Below are 23,364 nucleotides of genomic sequence, written 5' to 3'. Positions count from 1 at the left end.
ACTCACCACAATAATTCTGATTTCAGCATGTCTGTGGCGAGGTCCATATCTGTGCACATTTTAAAATACCACTTCCAGGGGATTTGGATACAGCTGGTGTGAGAACCCCTATTGAGAAACCGTGACTGAAAGCGCTCCTATGCCCAAGTGCCCTGCTAACGTTAACAGAACAGCCCTGTGGTGACATTTGGTTTCACAGTAGCACCTCTACCAGGTACGTGATGGTATAATCACCTTCATTGTTAGATATAAGGCGAGGAAGCCCTGAAAAGAGAAGGTGACGGCCCTAGACCACGGTCACCCAGAGGTCAGCAGGTGTATGAAGGTGAACAAGCACCTTCCTTTTTTTCCTCCCCACCTCTCCAATCTCTCTCCTCCTTTTCCCTAATCAGCTCTTTTTTTAAAAAAAAAAAAATTAAAGTTTATTGGGGTGCTAATGCTTAGGAAAGTTACATCGGTTTCAAGTGTACAATTCCGTATTACATCATCTGTATATCACATTGTGCATTCACCACCCAGAGTCAGTTCTCCTTTCATCACCATATATTTGATCCCCATTTACCCTCATGTACCATTTCCCTCCCTCCTTACCCTCTGGTAACCACTAAACTATGTCTGTGTCTGAGTTTTTGTTTCTTTATTTGTGTTGTTCTTTTGTTGCTTTCAGTTTTATATCCCACATATCAGTGAAATCATATGCTTCTTGACTTTTTCTGCCTGACTTATTTTGCTTAGCATAATAATCTCACGATCCATCCATATTGTTGCAAATGGCACTACTGTGTGTGGGGACAGAGCCAGGAGTGCAGTTTCCAGGTTCTCGGCCTCACGTGGAAAGGTGCTGGCTCAGGTAGTAAATGGCCATCAACTGTGATTGGATGGCCATCAGCTGTGGCTAGTTGGCCATCAGCTGTAACCAGTGAGCCACTGGCCACTAATATAACTGCTGTGGCTATGACAGCAGCAAATGGGGGCTAGCAAGAAGATGGTGGCTGAGACTGCAAGTGCGAATTGCAGTTAGCATGGCAGATTACAGCTAGCAAATGAGGTTGGTTGGCAGAGAGAAGTGGACAGCGGGTTGCAGATAGTGTGGCTCCTGCTGCCTGTGTCTCCAACCCAGCCACCAGCGAGACCATAGTGGTATGAGTCCCCTATTGATGGCTCCATGGGTGTTCCTTTTTGGCCTTACCATGTCCTGCGTTCGTATGTGGGGAGCGGGACCTGAGACCTCACATGACACCCTGCACGACACCGTGTTTCCCCAAAAATAAGAGCTAGCTGGACCATCAGCTCTAATGCGCTGTTGGAGCAAAAATTAATATAAGATCCAGCCTTATTTTACTATAAGACCGGTCTTATATAAGACTGGGTTTTACATAATACTATATTAATTTTTGCTCCAAAAGATGCATTAGAGCTGATGGTCCGGTTAGGTCTTATTTTCAGGGAAACACGGTATGTCATCTTTTCCTAGCTACCGCACTGCTAACAGCCCTCTCTGAGTCTGCTTTTGCTTTTAGTGAAAGGCCAACAAAGCACTGCTGGTTGCTTGTGCTTGCTAATGATAATTCTGATTGGCTCATTTCCGTCAGCTGACTCATAGGGCTGCCAAGGGCTGACAGCAGCCTGCTTATTCAATCAGGGCCTGGCCGATTTTCGAATTACCATCATCATTTGGACTCCTTTCCTCCAACTGTGAACTTGCTTGAGTTCAAGTTATCTTCAGCTGTTGATTTACATGAGAAATGGATCCTTTGTCAATCTGTGTGTCAGTCCTCCAGCCTCCCTCCCTGTTGGACACCAATGAAAGGCCATGTGTTTCCCTGGGTTCCCAGGCTGCTGCTGACAGGCAGGTCCCAATGGGGGTGAGGAGGCAAGCCCTGTGGGCGGATGGCTGTGCTGGCCTCAGTGCGCTGGCCAAGGTGACCTCTTCCCAGCTTCTCAATTCCAAATTGTATTCCCACTCACAGGCCTGATAGGGTGATCAACCATCCCAGTTTGACAGGGGCTGAGAGTTTCCCAAGGACATGAGATGTTTAGTGCTAACTCTTGGGAGTGTTGGTCACCTTGTGCCTGGCACACCAGGGCATACAGGCAGTGTGAGAGCATTTAACATCCCCAAGTTATCTAGTTGGAATCTGGAACCGAGAACTGACTGACAGTTGGGGTCCCATCTTTCTCTGTCAGGCCTAAGACTGATGCTGCATCTCTTCACTGCTCTGCACCTTATTTTGCTTTTAATCTGCATTGCTAATCCAATAGGATGAAGCATTGCTTCCAACAATGGATAAATGGGGGTCTCTAGGTGTGTTCTGAGGCGAGGGAGGTGCCAAGGAAGGAACATTTGGTATGCCATCCCTTTGAATGGAGGTGCGTCATCCACAAAGCACTCTTCTCAATTCAAAAATACAGCCGGCATTTATTATGTATTAGGCAACACGGGCAACGCAAGCTCGTGTCTTGTACGCTCCCAGCCCTCCGAGAGTGAGACACTGAAACAGTGAGCTAGACCTGCTGCAAGGCTACCTGGGGGATTGCCAAGATGGCAAAAGGCCGGGGACCTAGGGAAGGGAGCGTTAGGGTACCTCTGCTTACTTATTATATGCCAACTGCTTTACATTCGTATCTGACTTAACAACTAACATTTCTTAAGCACTTACCATATGATGAACCTATTTAATTTCTACAGAAATTCTATTTTTGTATACCCAGTCTATGAATGAGGTAAATGAGGCTTTGGACAGACAACTGTCTTGTTCAAGATGGCAGGTTATTAAAGGAAGGGACCAGAGTTTGAACCCAGAGAGCTGAGTCTTGTCTCCAGCACTGTCTGAGACCCAATCTCTCCCCTTGCTGGGGGCTGGACCCTCAACACAACCAGTGTGTTGGACACTCAGTCAACACGACACAAAAGCAGCAGGGTGGGCTCTGGGGGCAGAGGAGCGTGCAAGCATGGCGGAGGAAAACATGAGGTGGGGTCTCTGATTCTACACTGTGGAATCCCAAGGCATGACACCAGGAATGTCCCACTGGAGGTGTGGGAACTCTGGGAATGCTGAGGTTCTAAGGGAAACTGGCCGGACAAATGCTGCCCTCTGACCCCTTTCTGTATTAGAGTCTAAAGAATGTACAACTAGAATGTGAAGCCAAATGCCTGACTCCTTTATCATCGTTCAAGGGCTGAAGATGAACAGCAGTTATTATTTTACATTTTTTTAGTGTGCATTTGTAAATTCTCAAAAGCATATCTTTCTTATGCACTTAGAGCTTGCTTTGCATATGTACATAGGGTACTTAATATGTACAAAACAAATGAAAATGTGCTGATTTGATATGCTATGACTGATTTTAGTATGTGCATTGCAACAGCACACTTAGAAGTTAGGTATTCTAGCACTATCATCTACTGAAAGTGTTCATTTTAGTCATAACAATCCACAGGTACAGCTTTCTTAGTGGACACTGGACTAAATATCCAGAGCCTGACATCATACGATTATTGTCCTCAGAAACGTTCTGTGTCTTTTTCTGTTACTTGATAGGTTTTGATTTGTGTAAAATCAATATATAATTTCAGAAATTAAGCATTACTAATGCTTGTTATTAATATGTAAACAGCACTAAAACTAATCTTCCTGTCATGATAATTAACAAAGCATTAAGGTACGAAGGAGACTGTTTCAAGCAAGACTTAAAGAAATACAAGCTTCTGAAAAACAAAAAACAAAAACAACGGATACCCTTCTTGCTCATTTCTACTGTTAGTAATTCCAATTGTAGTCTTTTCCCAAAGAGGCTCTTATCTGGAACACAGGGTTTTGGGGGGTCCTGCCTGTGACTCTGAAACTCCAGTCAGCTCCTGGCACTGCCAGGTGTTAGAATGTCCATGGCCCTTCTTCAGAAAATAACAGTTGTCTTATGACAAAGAAAGGCTTTCTCTGCTTGCTGACTTACACCCAGCTTAGTCCTACAATGGCCTTTATGTTTTTGTATGTTAAGAAGAAACTGACTTCCAGATCTCTCCATCTGATGTTTCTGCTCCTTTAGGTCAGGGAAACCAAAACTATGCGTGCTTAGGCGAGCCTCTTCCTTCTGGTCGACCTTTGGGGAAGGTGTGTGGTTCCCTTCCACCTGAACATGTCAATGGAAGAGACCGGAACTAACCTCCCAGAAGCAGAACCATGTGCTCTATGAGATCACAGTGGTGTCTTTCCTTTCTTCATTTACATGGCCCCTAGCCACTCTTCCCTTTGTCCTTGATATTTTCTGAAATCCGCTTTATCACTCTTTCTAGTATTTTAACTCTCTTGAGGTGTTTGCACAACCTTTTCTTCAAGTGGCTGTTTCCCCACAACAGCCTTTATATACAGGACAAACTAGCAACACTCAATCATGGGGTGCAGCATTTCAGTTTCTTTCCACCCTAGCTGTCCAACCAAACTCAGAGACAATTTAGTTTCTGTCCCCAAAAGCTTTCAGAAAGCTGTCGTGAAAGAAAATGAAGAAAATCAGCACTTCTCTAGGCAATGATATATCCCAGTGGTACCCAGAAAGTCTTGCTTTATTCCAGAACTCTTGAGTGGTGCAAAGAAGAATTTTTTTGCCATGTACTCTCATAGCACAAGAACAGATTTCAAGATCAGAAACGCTAAAGGTGATACACAAAATTCACCAACATTTTGCCAGACATAGGTCCTGAACTATATTAAACATGTCTTTTATTTTTTTGTATTTTGGTTCTTTAATCTCTGAGGCCTTGCTGACTCTGGAGGGATGCTCTTCCAGGGCTAGTCAATTTCTAGAGATAACAAACAACTTACTCGCAAGCTGTTTAGTCACCAACCATCTCCTCTATTGGCTCTCACAGTTGGGGCCACCATTCCTCTGCCCTACTCACCCCACGGCCAGATACCAGACAACCTGGGCAACACCTCGGCCCCAGAGCCCACTGAAGTTATTCAAATTAGTCAATCTTAAACCTGCTTGCCTGCTTCGCCCATTCCTTCCCAGGGAAACCACAATAAAGGCTCTTGTCCACATTGTCCCTGCTCCCTCTGCCTCTGACCAACCCGGCTGCTTCCCTGTGTGGCCCCGTGACATGGTGTACCCCTTTTCTTGGGATCTGTATTACAAAGTATCTTTTCCATGGCAATCATCTCCTGATCTGTTGGCCTCACCATACACAAATAATAATAAAACCTGTATTTGAAAAACATGTACATAAAGAGACAGAAAGATAGGGTAGCAAAAGATGACAGCCTGGCCCCTGCATTCTGGACATTATTCAGATGGACTCGAATGAAATTTAGTTGCTCTGTCAGTCACATGCAGCAAAACTGCCACTTGAACTGTTTCAAGAAAAAAAGCATGATTTTACTATAAAGCACTGTGCTATCTTGGCTAAGAAAGTACTCAATAGATCTAATTAGAAATAACTGTGATGGGGCATCTCATTAAGATACCACATGTGACAAAAGATGATGGGGTTTTTTGGGGTCTTTGACTTCTAATGCTGAGATTGAGTTCAATTGTAAAAATAACTTACGAAGAAAATGAATGTGGTCCCTATTCACCTAAACGACAATAGTAAAGTCTTATATCAAATGTTCTGGATTCTAATATATTCTATTAAAATGGTGTCACAGGAGATTGAGTATGCAGAGCAAGGCTTACTTCTGTCTTTACCTCTGGAGGAAAACCTACTCAAAAGCAGTTGTATTTGCCCTTGCCTGCCTAGCAGCTGTCACAGAGTAGGTGCTAAATATTTATTTACTGACTGAAGAAATGTTTCTGATCATATTTCCGTTAACAGTGTAAGAGATGACAGAAGAGATCAAAGATGCCCATTTAAAGGATTAAATAAGTAGGTGACTGGTTTGGGTGCTGAGAATTAAAGCGAATCCCTTTGGCCAAACCATTACAACCCCATTACATCTTGCCAACTCTTGGAGAGAAATGTAAGACTCTCATTTGGTAGCTGAGGACATCTTGGCATCTCCTAATCTTTAAGTGACCTCTAAAGCCTGTCTGATTCTGCAATCCTTTGGCTAACAACTAGCCATTAGTGAGCATTTATGCATGGGCCTCAAAGTGTGCTGTGACAAATGGCTGATGAGCTCCTCGGGATGACCTGGGTGCCATCACCGCACGGTGACACTTACCAAGGGCTCCAGCTCCTTGCGGTCTATGAGGTTCATCTCTGTGACAAAGTAATAGAAGTGTTTGTAGCAGGTGTTGACGTGGGCCTCTGCACCCATCACGATCACCCGGTCAAAATGGTGAATGTACACATGGACGAAGACCCGGAACAGGCGGCACAGGATCTTCTTGCAAATCTGAAGGAAGTTCTTCGGGAAGGGCACACCTGGAGAAGCCACAGGAAACAGAGAGAACAAAACCGTGATGAGAAAGCTTCGGCAGGCTCCAGGGCACATGCAGGAGGCTGGCGCTGGTGCTGGGCTCCCAGGCCAGCCTTGGATGCTGAGCTTGCGATGGGCAGCTGCGTCTGCCACTGCCTGGAAAAGCGGCTCAAACACTGTGACATTCAAATGCCAACAACAACCAGGAAGAGATCCCAAAAATGAGGGAGGAGGGCCAGGTTTGCTTCTTTGGTTATGTATTTTTTGGTGCTGATAGACATGCAGAAATATTTATGTTTACATAGAAACATGCTCTTTGCCTTCTTGCCTGTTAATTTGTTCCCCACTTTATAGAGGACAAGAAAGTTCACTCTCTTCCTACTTCTCATCTAAGAAAACTGGTAGGAAGAGAGCAGGGAGACTGGCACCCGCTGTCCCAGAGTAACGGGGAGTGTTGGGGACTGTGACAAGTTGAAATGTCCCTTCTGGTCGAAGGCAGCAGCTGCTGCACAATGCCTGCCAACGGTGGCCATAAGGAAATGGAGACCGAGGGCTGTGAGAACTTTCAATGTTTCGAGATAATTTACAAATCTGGAGTTCTGTGAATTTGCTGCATTTCTTTAAACGTTAGCAATTAATCTGAAGTTTTCAAAAATACCACGGGTCAAAATGAAACATTTTTCTAGGTTACATTCAGCCTGCAGGTTACCAGTGTGCAAATTCTGATCCAAATTTCTCCTGAGATACACTGAGACAGATAAGGGCAACAAATGCCATGGACGGTTCACATGAGGCTCATTACCATGCCAAGTGGAGGAAGATAAGAGCTGGGGCAGGGTGAGTGGTCAACGAAGCACCCAGATTTCCCATCTGACCACCGCTACTCCCAGTTTGGTCGAGCAGCAAATAACAGCATCACAAGCCTCCTTCCTTTCTCCCTCTCAGACACTGCTTCAGCTCTTGTTATTTACACTGTCCTTAAGTGGTGACATGTTGTTATGGATTTCTAAATTAAACAGACTTTAAATTCCGACTCTGCTCCTTTTCTGGTTGTATGACCATGGGCAAATTATTTAACTTCTCTGGGTTTCCGTTTTTCCAGACAAAAAATACCAATGGTTGTGAGGAGTTAGAAGTGGTACCTGTGCATTTTGGTTTCTCGTCTATAAAAGAGGTGTCATGATAAGGTCTTCCTTGCATGGCTAGGAGAGTGTGAACATGAGCAAAATCGTCCTATAGTGCTTAAAACAAAGTAAGAGCTCACTAAATCGGTATGACCCCCTTCTCTCTGCAAGGTAAGGTCTGGAGCATCTAGTTGATTTTATAAGGAAAATAACCACCCTTATCAAGAAAGGTAGACATGACCACCGGCCTTTCAACAGAATTGTAGACCCATGTTCAGGGCAAGCCGCTGGTCCCAGAAAGTCTGGAGTTTTGCTGTCTGTGCCTCCACAAGGTCCCAGTGGCAGCTGTGTGGTAAGAGACACTGTAATGGGAACACCTGGGAGTCCCAGGGCCAGATGAGAGAGACGGTACATGGCTGGCAGTTGGCAGAGGCAGGACCTGCCTCCCCAGCGCCCGGCAATGATACCAGCTTTTCTTTAAAAACAAAGTGGCTACATATCAAATGAACCCAGGGAGAAAAGAGACTCGGGCGTAGCTTGGCAGCTGACTGTCTGGGCAACAGATGCTGGGATTTAGGGGGAGGGGGAAGGTAAAGCTGGGAGAAGGTGGAGGGCAGCCCTTCAAAGAGCTTATGGGCTGTTTCCTCTGCTGAAGGGGGTGGAGGGGCAGTGAAAACCCCTGCTGCCAGGCTGGAAGATGGTCTGGAGTCTTAGAAGCTCGAGTCCCAGAGGTGACGGAATCCCCTCTCAGACAAGTGTGTTCCCGTCAGAAGGGGATTCCCGTAAGTGCCAGCGGCTTGACATATGTTACCTGTCTGTGAAGTAGGCTTTCGTATTTCTATTTCACAGAGGCAAAGCACTGAGGCTCTGAAGCAAGGATTCACTTGCTCCGGGCCACTTAGCTAAACAGTGGCAGGGCTGGGATTTGGACCGAGTCAGCCTGACTGTAAAGTCCAAAAGATGTGCTTGTGTTTGGAGTGCGACTCTCTCTGCCAAGGATAGAGGCCCAGCTCGATAGCTAAGCACAGTGAGGCATCTAAAGGTTACTCTTCAGTGACACAGAAATATAATTTAAAAAAGAGAAAAGGGAGAGAAGATTGAAAAAAGTCCACACCCTGAAGAGCCACAGATCTGAGGTGATAGAAGTCAGCTAATACCCTGCTGCCTTTAAGGAGAAATGTGTTTTCTCTGTCCATGCCTTATGACCATGGGCCTGGGGCTAAAAATAAAAGCTAACATTTACTGAGCACTTAGTATGTTCTGGGGGCTGTGCCAAGCGCTTTACATAGATTAGCTGACTGAGTCCTTAAACAACCCTTGAAGACAGACACTATTATTGTTTCCATCTCACAGATGAGGAAACAGACTAGCATCCCTACCTCAAATCCGCTTGGAGCTCTTGGCTCTGTCCTCCTTTCCATACCTGGTCTTTGGCCTTGCTTTGACCATGACCTTGGTTTGCTCTTGCCTCTCCCCTTTGGGTTAGAGCTGGGAATTCTATTTAGAGTAGATGAGAGGAGCTGGTTTTGGAGTCTGGAAGACCTAGTGTAAAATCCTAGCCACTAGTGGTCTAGGCAAACTACTTCGTCACTCTGCTTCATTATAAAATCGAGAAAAACATTTACTCTAAAGTGTTATTATAATAGTATCTGTACTGTGCCTGGCACTTAGTGGGAAGTTTGGTACTAGGCTGTGCTTTTGTTATTTCCCTCCTCGAACAGATAGGACCTTGGGCTCAGAATCTCTTGACTCTGGCTGCTAAGTTGGGTCTGATTTTCCACCATTCCCTCCCTCATATGTAGTTCATTCTTCAAAAGTGAACATTGAAAATGGTTCAAGTTGGGACCTGCTCAGCATGCACCCCAGTCACCCCAGGCCAGTTCTGGAAGCTGAGAACTCCTAAACTGGCAGTCTGAGGGAGTCCAGCATTCTCTGCTAAGCCAGAGGTAAAATCCCAGCACACAGAGGATGGGATTAAGAATCAGAAAGCTACATGACATTTGGGAAACACATTCAATATTATCGATGGTGTAGGGGCCAACTACATAGCTTGTGTACTATCTTAACCCTCTTCTTCCCTTCTCTTCTGCTTTCCGGGTGTTCGGTTTTGTGTGTAGGCATGTGTACATGTATGCGTGTGCATATGTGTTTTCAATACACTTTTTTCAGAAGGTGGGAAGTTGAAGAGATTACCCCTCTAGATGCAGAGAACTGGATGTTCCCCCTTCCCCTTTTGGCAGACTCCGGAACTCTCACCCTGTGTCACTGGCCTCACGGCAGCAAGACAGGACAAGAGTCAGCCCTGCGGACCCACTCCCTTTCCTGACAGGATCCAGGGCAGCCAGATCATGAAAACTGATTGACATGAGGGGTTTTTGTCTTTATGGTGCCACTAAGAAGCATCCAATGTCCATTGAATAGCCACAGAAGAGTGAGCCCTGAGTGAAGCCTGGTATGTCCATGTACGATGTCATTTAGTCCAAGTGACACCGTGTGCAGTGGCATTATTTTTTCAGTTTAAAAAAATATGTAACTGAGGTTTAGCTCAGATAAAGTCAGATTAGCCCTTGGCCCCGCGGTAAAAGGAGGTGGAGCCGAGATTTGGCTCTAAAACTCAGGCGTTACTACAGGCTCCATGGTGGCAGGGAACCTCCCTGCTGAGATGGCCACCCTTTGGCCTGCACTTCCATCAGTACTGGGCTTATGGAAGAAGCTTAAGCAATGTGTTTGTTTGTTTTGAATGAATACAGTCTAGCAGTAGGAAGAATGAAAGGCACATGGATTATCTTGAATGCACACTGACTAGGCCAGTTACCACGGCAGGCTGAACCTGAGGGGCTGGGCAAAGGGCAGTCTGCCGGTCCACACGGCACCACGGGCCCAGTTCGGGACAATGTGCAAGCCCCACCTTCTGTCTCTTCTGCTTCTCTCAAGTACATGAGATACTGTGGACACTCCACTTTAGTATTTCCCAAGGTGTGTTGTAAAAAAATCATTAATCCTGGGAGATCCTTGGCTTAAAAATGCAGGTCCTGAGGTCAAATACATTTGCAACAACGCTGCTTTCATAGAGGTTTACAACATACCCAAGCATAGTAAAGGATCTGAGAATTTCTGTAGCAAAAAGTCCTGTTTAACTCCGGGACCTCCTTTCCCCCATAATATTTATCGGTTTCAAACACAGAATCTGTAATCAGACTTTTCAGGTTTCGTTTCTGGCTCTACTACCTATGAACAATGAAGCCACATGCAAATGGCTTAATGTCTCTAAGCCTCAGTTTCCCCATCTGGAAGGAAACGGATGTTTCTGTTATCTGTGACTCAGGAGGTGGTGAGGATTAAGTACGCACATATAAAAGGCTTTGCTAACACCTTGCAGATAGTAACCCCCTCTTGTGAACTGTTAGTTTTAGTATCCCAAGGACCAAGTACGCTTCGTCCTGTATTTAGAATTAAATTCCTCCTGCATATTATATTCAGGAGGGCGGTCCTGGTATTAGTACGTAAACTCTGAACTTGCAGAGAACTTAGAGTGGCAGGTACTCAGGTAAGCCCTGAGTTACATTCTGCCTTGTATTGTTTTCTACCAGTTTCTCATACTTATGTCTTGTATTACTTTAAGTTCCCTGAACAAAGAGGCTGTTTATACTTCGATTCTACCTTTAAAAGCACCTGGCACAGGGCTTGGTAGGGAATACTCATCAATCAAAATTGAACCACAAAAGAGCGGTGATCTTATTTAGTCAAAATGTGAATCCATCATCTCTTATTTGGGGGAGGAAAAAAGGCTACAGCAGAACTGATAGCTTTTTGCCAGAGTCTGGATAGGGTCCTGGCAGGGAACACTGCACACTGCTTTTGCGGGGAAGGGAGGAGAGCTCTGTGATAAGAACATTTTGATCTAGCGTGGGGTGTGGGAAGAAAGAATCTGAAACTCTTCTCTTTTTATCATTAAAATCCCTTCTTTGCTTTTCAATGTCGTTTTTTCCAATGGTGATAGTTAATTTTCAGTCACTGTACTCAATTAGAAAGTTAATGCCAGACCATATTAACCAGCCGTCTTAACTTAATAGATTGCATGTTTAAAGGATTTGGAGTTAAACTTTGAAGAGTCATATAATAACCCAGACAAACCATCCAAAAATAATCCCAGACAGATATGTACTGATGATGCAGATAACAACCGTTGATCAGAAGGTCTCTGAGTGATGTGCACACATAGACTGATCTCAGAGCATCTCCTTCTTTTGTCCCACCCTGAGCTACAACCCTACGACTCTCAGATTCAAGCAAGGAAAATTCATACTCCAAGAAGTTGGCTAAAAATGAGAATAATGTGTTCAGATGCGTGCTGCACAAAGAGGTGATAGACATCTAGGTAACAGACATCAAAGATAACCTTGGACTTGGATGGCCTTGGGTCATGTGGTGGGGCTTGGTCTCTGCGAATGGGTCAGTACTGAAAGGGAGTTAGTGAACCTCACAAACTGAGCTCAGATTCCAGAGTGAGATGAGGGAACCTGTCTTGAAGGCCTGACCAGGCAGCCCCACAGCTCTCTCTCTGCTGCTCAGGAAGATTTGATGCTCAGCCGGGAACCAGCATCTGACAGCCCTGCAGAGTTTATGAATGCTTTTAACCACAACTTTCTGATCTGCAAGCCATGTTCAGTGGGAGAGCTAAATCGAGCATGGAATACAATAATTTTTCTGGAGCCCTGTGCCGATTTGCCTTTCATCTCTGACTTAGTAAATCTCCTTTCTCCCAAACAAAACTTAATAAAAATTCCAGTAATTTCTGAGCTTTAATCCATTTTCCTTCTTCCTCTTTCTCTCCTCTCCCCTCCCTTCCCTGAATCCCTCAGATGCCCCATTCAATGCTTCCTTCTGGGGCACCCCTGAAAGAAAGTAAGTCATCTAAATGGCTTGTATGTTTTCTTTTATCCTGTTAGGGAGGCTGCAAAGGGAGAGGCCCTCAGAGAATGCAGAAATGCTTTGCTGAGAGGGCCACAGATAGGACACTAAGGTCCCAAGTCAAACAAGACCCAGGTGGCCGTTTCTGAGCTAGCTGGTGCTCATTCTGTTTTCTTTGTTTTCGCTCTTATCTTTTGAAGAGAAAGCCCGATGCTGGGGGATGAGACTTTGGTCTGTGATTGTGCTGGGCTGAACCTGGCTGTGGAGATGTGGAGAGTGAGGGCTAAAAGGTTGTCTGCAGGAACACCAAAGAACTGCCCTCAAACATCTCATGTTCCACGAGCAGCTAGCATTTACTTCACCCCGTCATTTACCTAGTTAATGCCTCCTTTTCCTTAAAAGCTCAGCTCAAAGGCTCCCCTCGTCCCCAGACTCTGTTTCTCTGGTGTCTGCTACCTGCTCCCGAAATGTTCGTGAGCACAGACCCCAGATCGTAACTCTACCCTTATCTGTGGAACTGAAGTCTGCCACTCCCTCAGGACTAGACATTCCCAGAAGGCAGGGCGTTGGTCCCTCCAGGTTTCTCCCAGACGAATCCTTGGTGCTTAGCATGGAGGCTGCAGCAGAGTGGGTGTGTGTACTTGCGGATGGCTGGACGATTGTCGAGCTCTTATGCCATCTACTTACCCTGAAGTCAGAGCTCAGAAAGTTGAAGGGGCTGACTGGACCGGGATGTACAGGGCTACTGTGCTTTGTGCTGGAAAGGGATCTGAATTCAAGTCTGTCTAATTCCAGAGCCTTTGCTCTTTCCATTCTGCCAGGGAACCTGGCAGGGCTCTCATAGCTCCTTTCATCTCACTCCATTCCAATTGGGGAAACAAAATTTGTTAAAAGACGGAAAATTTTGTTAAAATTTGTTAAAAGGTGGAAAAAAGGTGCTTTGGTTACTTCCCCAAATATATGTGTCATCGGGGTGAAGACTGATTAAGCATCTGGCTTTGGAGCCGGTCATACTTGGGTTCTCATTCCAGCTGTGGAACTTCCATGCTACCTGTCCTTGAGGAAGTTTGCTCACTTGTAAAAGGCTCAGTTTCCTGATCTGAGAAATGGGGATAATGCTATCCAGTTCTTTGGTACACTGTGAGGATTAAACAGGAAACACAGTGCCAGCAGGCAGTCAGAAGGTCTTCAGTAACAGGCAGCCGATGTTACTATTATTCTAAAAGTAGCTCTTCCTCCTCAGAGCCAAGGGTGGGTATGGGGGGGCGGGGGAATGAAACAGGGCAGGCCAAGCTGCCTTTTCTCCAAAGGGCAAACTCTTCCCTGGAGAGTAGATTTGGAGCCAGTGTGATATACGGGAACATCCTGTGAGCTGCCCAAGGAATTTCCACATGACACAGATGAAACCTAAGGCCCTGGCCAATCCTTTGGGGTCCCCTGATGGCATGTCAGTTACAACAACCAGAAATGCCCACATATCTCCTTAAAGCTGTTACTCATGTTAGATAGCATTTGTGCCGTCCCTTTGGTCTTTGGAGTCCAGAAATAGGATCGCACGTGTGAAAATCCTTCTACAAGTCATAAAAATCACGCATCCTCAAGAACGCATGAATAAAAACAACATCCCACCCACGTGGGAAAAGAAAACAGACCTCTTCTGGCAGCGTGGCTAAGAACATACCATTTCCAAAATACTTACTTGCAAAACAAAATGCAACTGGATCACAAGGAGAAAAAAACAACAACTAATAACCTATATCTCTTTCTTAAAAATACACATCCTCCTCCTCTTAGTTACTGTCCTACCCGTTTCATCCACATTCTCCTGCCTCCTGCAAAATGTGTATATGTTTATCTAAAGAAGCTTCAAGCTCTTGCTGATTCCTCTAAGCAGATGTTTTGTGTTTTCTCAAAGCACTCAAGAAAGTGTCTGTTCATCATGCCAAGGAAAACAATCCCGTGTAGCAAGACTTTGTTCCTTTGCCTAAAACAAAAAAAACAAAACAAAAAAAACCAAGCAAAAAAAAAAAATCCCAAACAAACTGACAGCTGCAAATGGTTAGAAATAAACTGGCTACTGCTCTATTCTCTAACTCCCTCTGCCCTTCCCTACAGCCCCCTGTGTCACCCTCCAACCTATTATCACAGTGGTTGCACCAAAGAAAGAAAAATAGACTAGTATGTAATGATATGTTCTAAACAGATTGTTATTCTTTCAGACATGCCATTTGCTGGGCAGAGGAAGTACTGTTTCAGCTTCCCAAATGAATGACTGTAAATACAGTCTGCCTGCTTGTTGCACTTCCCTCTTCTTCCCCAGTGCCACTTTTCTGCTACCTGAGGCTGTTCCTTATCTGAATCCCCATTTCCGGGACGGCTGTTTTTACCTTCTGCTGTCACAGCACAGAGTGGGAAGTTGATCAAGAAATACCCAAGAAAACCTGAGAAAGGTATTCACTCACTATGGATTAACAATAAAAGCCATATAAACAAACTCTAGTTAATTCATACCTGCCAAGTTTGTTGAAAATCAAATGGGCAAATGAGATGGAGCGAGCTGAGAACACGATGTTGGCGAACTTCATTACTGGAAAGTTAGGCAGAAGAACCAGTACTTTGATCATAAACCCCAGTTGAGGATTTGAAAATGACTCATCTCCTTGTGATAGATGATATATTCGTATTAATCTTCACAAATAGAACTTTTTCTTTATTCACCAGCAGAATCCTTCTTCCATTATCTGAAGGGCAATTAATACCAAGCCTCGTCTGAATAGTTTCTAATCTATAAACTTCTCTCCAACCCCACTGCTGTTTCCCTACTTCAAGCTACCATCACCTCCTACCTGGTTTGCTGTAGCTCCCCGTCACCCGAGCTCCCCTGCTCTACTCTTGGATTTCTCCAATCTCTACCTGGCAGGTGGAGAATCTTCCTAATATGCAAATCTAACCAGGATTATCTGTCTTGCATAAAACTCTAAAGCAGCTTTCTACTGGCTCAAGGCAAAATCAGAGCTATTTAACACGGCAGGCAATACCCTTTATGGTTTCATACATGTGTCTCTCCATTATGACCTCTGGATCCTCCTGACATGCACAGAATACTCCAGCCCTCCAGAGCTAAGATCCTTCTCTGGCTCAGTTCTGGGTCAGAGTACAGTAAATTCTCAGACTTAGCTGTGTAAAGTAGCCCCCGTTATCCACTAGGATATGTTTCAAGACTCCTGGAGGATACCTGAAACTGTGGATATTACTGCACCCTACGTATATTATGTGTTTTCCTATACATACACACCCATGATAGAGTTTAATTTATAAATAATGCACAGTAAGAGATTAACAACAATAATAAAATAGAACAATTAAAATATACCATAATAAAAGTTATGTAACTGTCATCTCTCTCTCTCTCTCTCTCTCTCTCTCTCTCTCTCTCTCTCTGACAACTGATCTGATAAGTGAGATGGCTACTAAGTGACTAACTGGTGGCAGCATATGCAGCATGAATTTGCTGGACGAAAGGATGATCCATGTCCCAGGCAAACAGAATGGACATAGATTTCATCACGCTACTCAGAACAGTGCACAATTTAAAACTTACTAATTGTTTATTTCTGGGATTTTTCATTGAATATTTTCATACCTCAGTTGAATGCAGGTAACTGAAACCATGGATAACTGAAACTGCAGAAAAGAAACCACCAATAAGGGGGGACCACTGTATCTGTAAATTACCTACTTGAATATGGTCTGAATCAGGAATCACATATTCAAATGCCTTTGAGGGTCAGAAAGGAACATAACAGAGTAGAGCACGCCGGGCGTAATACAATAGGGAGTGGTGGGGATTGTGACAACCTGGCAAGTGCTTTATGCAGGAAAGGAAGAGAGCCTCTCAGCCTTTGCTGTTTTGAGCAGGACTATAGTTTCAGGATTGCCAGAACTTCTGGTCTTCCAAGAGAGTCCAGAAGTCTAGATTCTAATCTTAAATCTCTTCATAGTTAAATATAGGTAATTCAAAATATTAAGAAAAATGTTTTAAATGTTTTATCAACACTATTTTTTTTTTTTTATACACAGTTAACTCAGCCTGGAAACGTTGACTCTCCATAAGATGACAACTTAGCTTTTAAAATTTACATTAAAAAAGTTAAAAATTAAAAAAAAAAAATTAAAGAAAACCACAAAACACTCTGGTACCAATGAGCACACACATGCAACACCCATATCTTAGCTTCTAATACTATTCTTCAATAAAAGGAATCAGGACTCGTTGGAGAAATGGCTGATTCTAGTGCTGGGGCAGGAAATACACAAGATGGCACGGAACACTTAGCAGTGCCAGAAAGAAAGGAAGTCCTCACTAAAAACACAATGTTGGTGGTCTGTCCAAGGGATGCTGGAACCAACCTGAAAGAGCTCCTGAATGGCCAAAGCTGGAATCTGAGCCATAAAATAAATGGAGTAGTTAGGGATTATCACCCAAATCAGAACCCAAATAAACATCCATGAATTCAGACTGATATAAATAAGTCATGGAATAAATAAAAGGAGAATAGACAAATCTTCTATGCAGTAGAATTCCAAGTTATTTATGTGGATATTTTCCCCTGAACAAGGTGGAGCTCCCTTCTCCACCCTTGACCGTGGGGTATGATAGCTAACTCGCTTGCAAAGCGTACAGCATGGAAAGGGAGGTAGGAAGAAAAAATTTGTGGGTTAAGAACATCAATGTTAAGTCATGTTCATGGCATATACCTTTGATATAAGGGGATGTAAATGTTATTTCATCTCTGTGGTCTTCCTCCCATAAACCCATAACCCTATTCAAACCATGAGAAAAACAGACAAATCCAAATTGAGGGACATCCTACAAAATATCGGATAAGTACTCCTCAAAATTGTCAAAGTCATCAAAAAAACAAAGAAAGTTTGAGAAAACACCACAGCCCAGAGGAGCCTGAGGAGATAATGACGAGTAAATGTCATGTGGTATCCTGGATGGAATCCCGGAACAGAAAAAGGGCATTAGGGAAAATCCGGTAAAATTTGAATACTGTGTGGAGTTCAGTTAATAATAACATACTGATGTTAGTTCCTAAGTTATGACAAATGTAAATATAAATGCAATGTAAGATATCACCAACATGGGAAACTTGGTGAGGGATATATGGGAACGCTCTGTGTTCTCTTTTCAGCTTTTGAGTAAATCTCAAACTATTCTAAATAGAAAGTTTATTTACATTAAAAATAGCCACTCTGTGGGACAAAAATATTTGATCAGGTCCAGGGGCCATGAATCTGTACTCTTTGGTTTATGCACCGACATTTCTATGTTTACTGATGAAACTCTCTGATCAGGACTGGCTACATAATTTGCAGAGTCTCTTGTTCAAAAACTATCAAGAATTTCAATATGGTGACAGGAGAATATTAAACCAGCACAGGGCTCTTCTGAGGGCAGGTGGGTGTGACCCTACAAGGTTCCATACCTGATAGCTTTCGTTCTCTGATATGCAACACAGTCTGATCCGAGCTGTCAAGCTAGGAGTTATCCTTGCAACATAAAACTCCCACCACACACTCCACTCTTTCTTTGTTCATTACAATTTAAATCAGTAACAAACATTTATCTGTCTGGGGATGTGCAAGATACTAAAGATTCAGCAATAAACAAAAACATTAAATTGGAGAGATAAATCAGGAGGTCACCTAATATGGAGTTGACCCTAGGATCTCCCTCCAGGTACAGACACCCGGGAGGTTCAATCCCTCACTCTCTATTGTCCCCTTTCTTCCTGTCTCACTGCTAACACTATTTACGACAATGGGACTTTTGAAGAAAGTGGATTTTTCAAATTCTAACATTAAATGTGTAAAAGCTTTATGAGGCTATTTTACAACACTGTCAAATAAGTTTCAATTACATTGGCTCCTAGGAGAAATATTTCCTGAGCACCTAATTGAACCCAATAGTAACATACGTTAATATCATTCATTCTCCTAAACCAACAAACCCAGGAGTTGTTCCCCCCACTTTGCAGATGAGAAAATGGGAAGCCAAGAGAGGTTGAGTCACTTGCTCAGATGACACAGTAGGTGAAGGTGGTGAGCTGAAACTTCACCCCAGATCCACCCCACTCCAAAGCATCCATTTCTCAAATAATACCCCGCAAAACCAAGGCAGTTTCTTTAAAATTATTTAAACAATTAACCTCATCTTCAAGAAAGTACTTCTCAGTACAGACACACATCAGAGATACTGCACGTTTGGATCCAGACCACCTTAATAAAGTGAGTATTGCAATAAAGCGAGTCAATCTTTTTTGCTGGGGAAGGTCTTGCCTTGAGTTTGTAAAAAAATTTTTTAAAAATACGCAACTCCTGTGAAGTGCAATAAAGTAAGGTACACTAAAAAGAGGCATGCTAGTTTTTAAAATTCCCAAATGAAATAAATTACCGTGAGGCTATTAGCCAATTTTAAGGTCCAACTTTAAGGTGATTTTTGAGAAGAGAGTTTAGGAAATTTGTCTTTTGCAATTTTGTGGAGGTGGATGGGAAGCGGAGTGAGGAGACAGGTGACTAAAGCAATTGTCTCTCTAGGACTTGAGATTCTAAAGCACAGGTGAAAAACTGAAGACTGTAGGCCGACATCAGCCAGCAGGTATGTTTTCTTTGGACAACAAAGTATGTTTGAAATGCGGCCAACATTTAGAAATCGGGAACTATAATTCAAAGATCAAGAATTCTGCCTTCTGTCGGAAAAATTCGGAAGACCTGGCTCAACTGGACTGAAATTCCCTCATGGCAATAGCTAAGGTATGTCTGCTCCCTATAAATGAGAGATGCTGTACTCACCTGGGCAGCCCCATTTATTTCATTCATTTATTTTGCCAGCCTGGACTCTTTAAAGAAAATGTGGTACGTGTTTGCAAATTTGATTGCAGTAAATGGTAGACACTCTGGCTAGGTGCCCTTCCTTGGGACAGGGCTTCTGCCCTTCAGGGAGAAGAAGCCAACCCAGAAGTGTGCCCACTGGCCTGCCATCTGCTCCTCTAGACTAGGCCATCTGGCCCAGCTGTTGTGGAAGCAGGTGGTTTTGTTTTATAAGACCAGGAGAAGCTTGCTTGAATAGAAAATATCTGTTGGCTATATTGGAAAACCATTACCCTAGTAACACTGTCCCTGAGTATGAAATACTTGCAGATTCCTTCTTTTTCCAAGCCCCTCTGAGCACTGTAGTGGGATGGTCCTCTTTCTAGTGCTCTATTTGATGCAAATGTGCAGAAGCACCATTTGCTTGTTTTCTGGAGGCACCCCAGGGAGGAGAATTGACAGACAGATTCCAGGGGCTGATGAAGGCAAATGGGCTTGGTGTTTTGCAACACAGGCGTTTTCGCCCTATGACTTTTCTTTGTTAACATGCATAGGTGGTCCTCGAGTTACACTGGCTTGACTTTCCTACCACCTGCATATTTGCACAGTACATAAGGACATTGCCCAACTCCCTTCAGTACGGCACATTTACTCTATTCTACGTTAACTAACTACAGTGATGCTTTCGTGATGTCACACAGGAGCACTGTCAGCCAGCTGTCCTCATTGGAGAGAACAAAAGACCCGCCCCCACCCCACCTCATGCATCGTAAGAGGCCCCTAGGAACTTCAGGGCGACCACCTTACAGAGCAAGAGTTGCCTTGCTCTACACACCAGCTTTCCTAGGTTCCTACAAAGGTTCTCACATTTCCTGGGCTAACGGCATTAGCACACTTTGGGATGGAAATGAGCAATTTTTAAATGTTTTCCAGTTCTCTGAAAAAAACCTCATAAACCTATAGTTTGTATTTCAGACAGGTATTTGGGAACATATATTTATAAAAGTAGGTGACTGCCTAAATTCTTTTGGTCTAATTGTAAAAGTAATATTGTTAAACAATTAGAAAATGCTGTTAAGTATAAATATCATTATCACCCATAATCCCACCAAGAAGTAATCACCGATACTATTATGGTGTGTTACTTTCCAGTCTTTTTACTTTGCAAATATATATTGTATTATTGTATTAATATAGAGGTGTTGGTTTTTTTACGATTAGATCATATACAATTCGGTTTGTATCCTCCTCTTTACACTTAACATATCATGGGCATTAAACATTCTTGGAAAAAACTGTCATATACCCATTACACGGATGTGAAAATTTTAAAAATAATGTTTGGAAGACTTTCCTTGAGCATATCTTTGGCTGTTAGTCTGACAAGTTTCCTCGCTTAGATTCTTAGGAGTGGGTTGAATCCCACAGATTCATAGTTGTGCACAGTTTGTATTTTATTCCACAGTAGACTTGTTGTTTTACTGAGAATATTTTCCCTAAATCTTGAAATAAAATGAATGCTCTCCATTTATACTGCAGTGTTGGTATCCAACTGAGTTCCCCAGCAGTGTGAATGCCTCAGTTGGAGAAGCACTGACATTGGACTCAAGAACTAAAGCTACAAACAGTAGTTACCGTGTTTCCCCGAAAATAAGACCTAACCGGAAAATAAGGCCTAGCATGATTTTTCAGGATGACATCCCTTGAACAAAAGCCTTAATGCGTCTTTTGGCGCCAACGTTAATATAGGACCCAGTCTTATTCTCGGGGAAATATGGTAGTAGTCTTCCTTTGAGTATAGCAGTGGTTCTCAACAGTGGCTACACAGGAAAATTATCAGGGGAGCGTTAAAAAAAAAAAAAAAAAGAATAGCAGTGCCCCACACGACAGCAAGTGAATCTAAAATTCTCCCAATGATTCCAATGTGCAGCCCTGGCTGAGAAACACTGGCCTAGATCAGTGCTTCTTAAAGTGTGGTCCCTGGCCCAGCAGCACCAACAATATCTGGGAACTTGTTAGAAATGTAAATTCCCAGACCCTAACCCAGAGGCACGCACTCTTGACTCTCTGGGATTAGTGCCACATGGTCTGTGTTTTAAGATGCCCTCCAGATAATCCTGATCCATGCTAAAGTTCAAAGACCACTGGCCTAGAATATTCCTTTTTGCATATTCCTGGCTCAAGGCTTAGCCTGCTCAACCAAGCAGGGAGGCTCATTGGAGGGTCACAGAACCTGGTGTCAGACAGACTTGAGGTCACGTTCCTCATCTGCCACTTACTGGCCATGTGACCCTGGGCGAGTGAATTAGCCTCCCCGAAGCTCAGTTCTACCAGCAGGACAAGGGGATGAGATTAATAGTACCTTCCTCATCGGGTTGTTATGAGGATGAAATGGAAAAAAGTAGTGAAAGGTATTGCCCAACATAGGCAGAGCTTGGTAAATTTTTGCTATTATCGTGACCCATCAGAGATACCATTATGAGTGTTCAGAAGATCAGGAAGGAAGTTTCAGAGGAGGAGGAAGCCAACTGATCTGGTGGTCTGAACACCTGAAACGGATGTTTGTTCCCGGACTCCTCCCTAGTACAGGCTTCGATGTCGATTCTACCCGCTGTTGGCACGATGAGGTGAGTCTTCCAGGATGAGACAATAAATCATTCTCCCAGGAACTATCTTCAAACTGTGGAAGTGCTGAAAATACACGACTAGACACAGAAGCTTGATCGTCTGAACCTGAAAACTGCCAGGAGTGGGAGGCAGGCGAGTAGGGAGGGAGACCCCAGCAACACCTCGACCAGCGTTCTCAAACAGGAGCCATAAGAAGCACCTGAGGGCTTGTTAAAACACACACTGCTGGGCTGCACCCCAGAGTTTCAGCATGTCTGGGGTGGGGTCTGAGGTTCTGCAGGTTTGACAAGTTCCCAGGTGGGGCTCCTGCAGCTGGTCGGACCACACTCTCTATGCTAAACTGAAACTTCACGGAAAGGAAAGGCAACAATGAACTGTGACCTATAAAAGTTTAAGAAAGGAAGTAATGTTCTTCAAGACTTTCACATTTTCCTCTGTAAAATTCAAATTCCACATTTGCCTTAGAACAGGACTGGCCAGCTTTACAGATGTGCTGACGTCCCGTTTTCCATCGAACCTCAGGTCCTGCCTGCGGGACAGGAGAGGTGGGGCGATGGGCAGCTGCAGCCCTCCCCGTCTGCTCTCCCAGGTGGTGGGGTAAGACTAATCACCCTCAGTTGCACCTCCTCCTCCCCAGAAGCCGGCACACATCAATCACTCAGTATATACCGTCTGTATGTACTATGTCATCTCATCCTTCCTGAAATCTTACGAGGTAGGTATTACAGTTGAGTCTTCACTTCATGTTATCGATAGGTTCTTGGAAACTGCGACTTTAAGTGAAACAACATAGAAGGAAACCAATTTTACCATAGGCTAATTGATACACAGAAATATGCCATAAGAACTTAACTGTTGTTTATATCAATTAGTCTATGGTAAAGTTGGTTCAACTTGCAGTTTCCAAGAATCTATCGACCACATTATGAGAACTTATTGTACTTCTATCTCAATTTCACAGATGAAGAAACTGAAGCTCAGAGAGGTTCAGTTTTCTGGATACACATGGTAATAAGGATCTTCAGAAATCAGATCTCGAAACCCTTACGTTTCTCTTTCTGACCCGTCTTAACAGGTGGAAGAGTCCTTGGTTCTAGCCTAAGGTACACGTTTGGGTGTGAACCAGGCATTGTTGGTATCAGGACCCCCTGAGTCTGACCTGGGGTGCAGCTGAGGTAATGGGGAAGGGCTGAGCTTCTGGGTGTGGATAAAAGGGGCACAGTCCATATTCCATATTCCTGCTCACCTGCCCTCCAGCGAACTCTGGTCTCAGCATCTGGACAAACTGAACAGGGGGGAGAGATGGCCCTGCCCCCATCCAGTTCTTTGCTCACTTCCCTCAAAGCTGTGGCTAAGATGATGACACCTACCCCCAGTCCAAGGTCCAAAGGGATACAGTCAGGGTTTCATCCCAGAAGCATCAGAACCAGAGGTCAGCTTAGCTGAATGACCAGGGAAGTGAGGAC

At 43.9% G+C, this 23,364-nt stretch overlaps 1 protein-coding gene across 3 annotated transcripts in view; it reads right to left on the bottom strand.

Moving 5' to 3' along the window:
- The window catches only part of MOB3B (MOB kinase activator 3B), a 179,330-nt gene that overhangs the window by 27,048 nt on the left and 128,918 nt on the right, over window positions 1-23,364 (bottom strand). For all 3 annotated transcript variants that reach the window (XM_081065239.1, XM_081065240.1, XM_081065241.1), the window contains one exon: window positions 6,162-6,364. In XM_081065239.1, coding sequence (XP_080921365.1) covers window positions 6,162-6,364 — 203 coding nt within the window. The remainder of the gene's footprint in view (window positions 1-6,161; window positions 6,365-23,364) is intronic.

This window comes from Rhinolophus hipposideros, assembly GCF_964194185.1.
Source record: "Rhinolophus hipposideros genome assembly, chromosome: 11".
Taxonomy (NCBI): domain Eukaryota; kingdom Metazoa; phylum Chordata; class Mammalia; order Chiroptera; family Rhinolophidae; genus Rhinolophus; species Rhinolophus hipposideros.
Note: the sequence above shows the minus strand (reverse complement) of the source record. Positions and strands in the feature narration are given on the sequence as shown.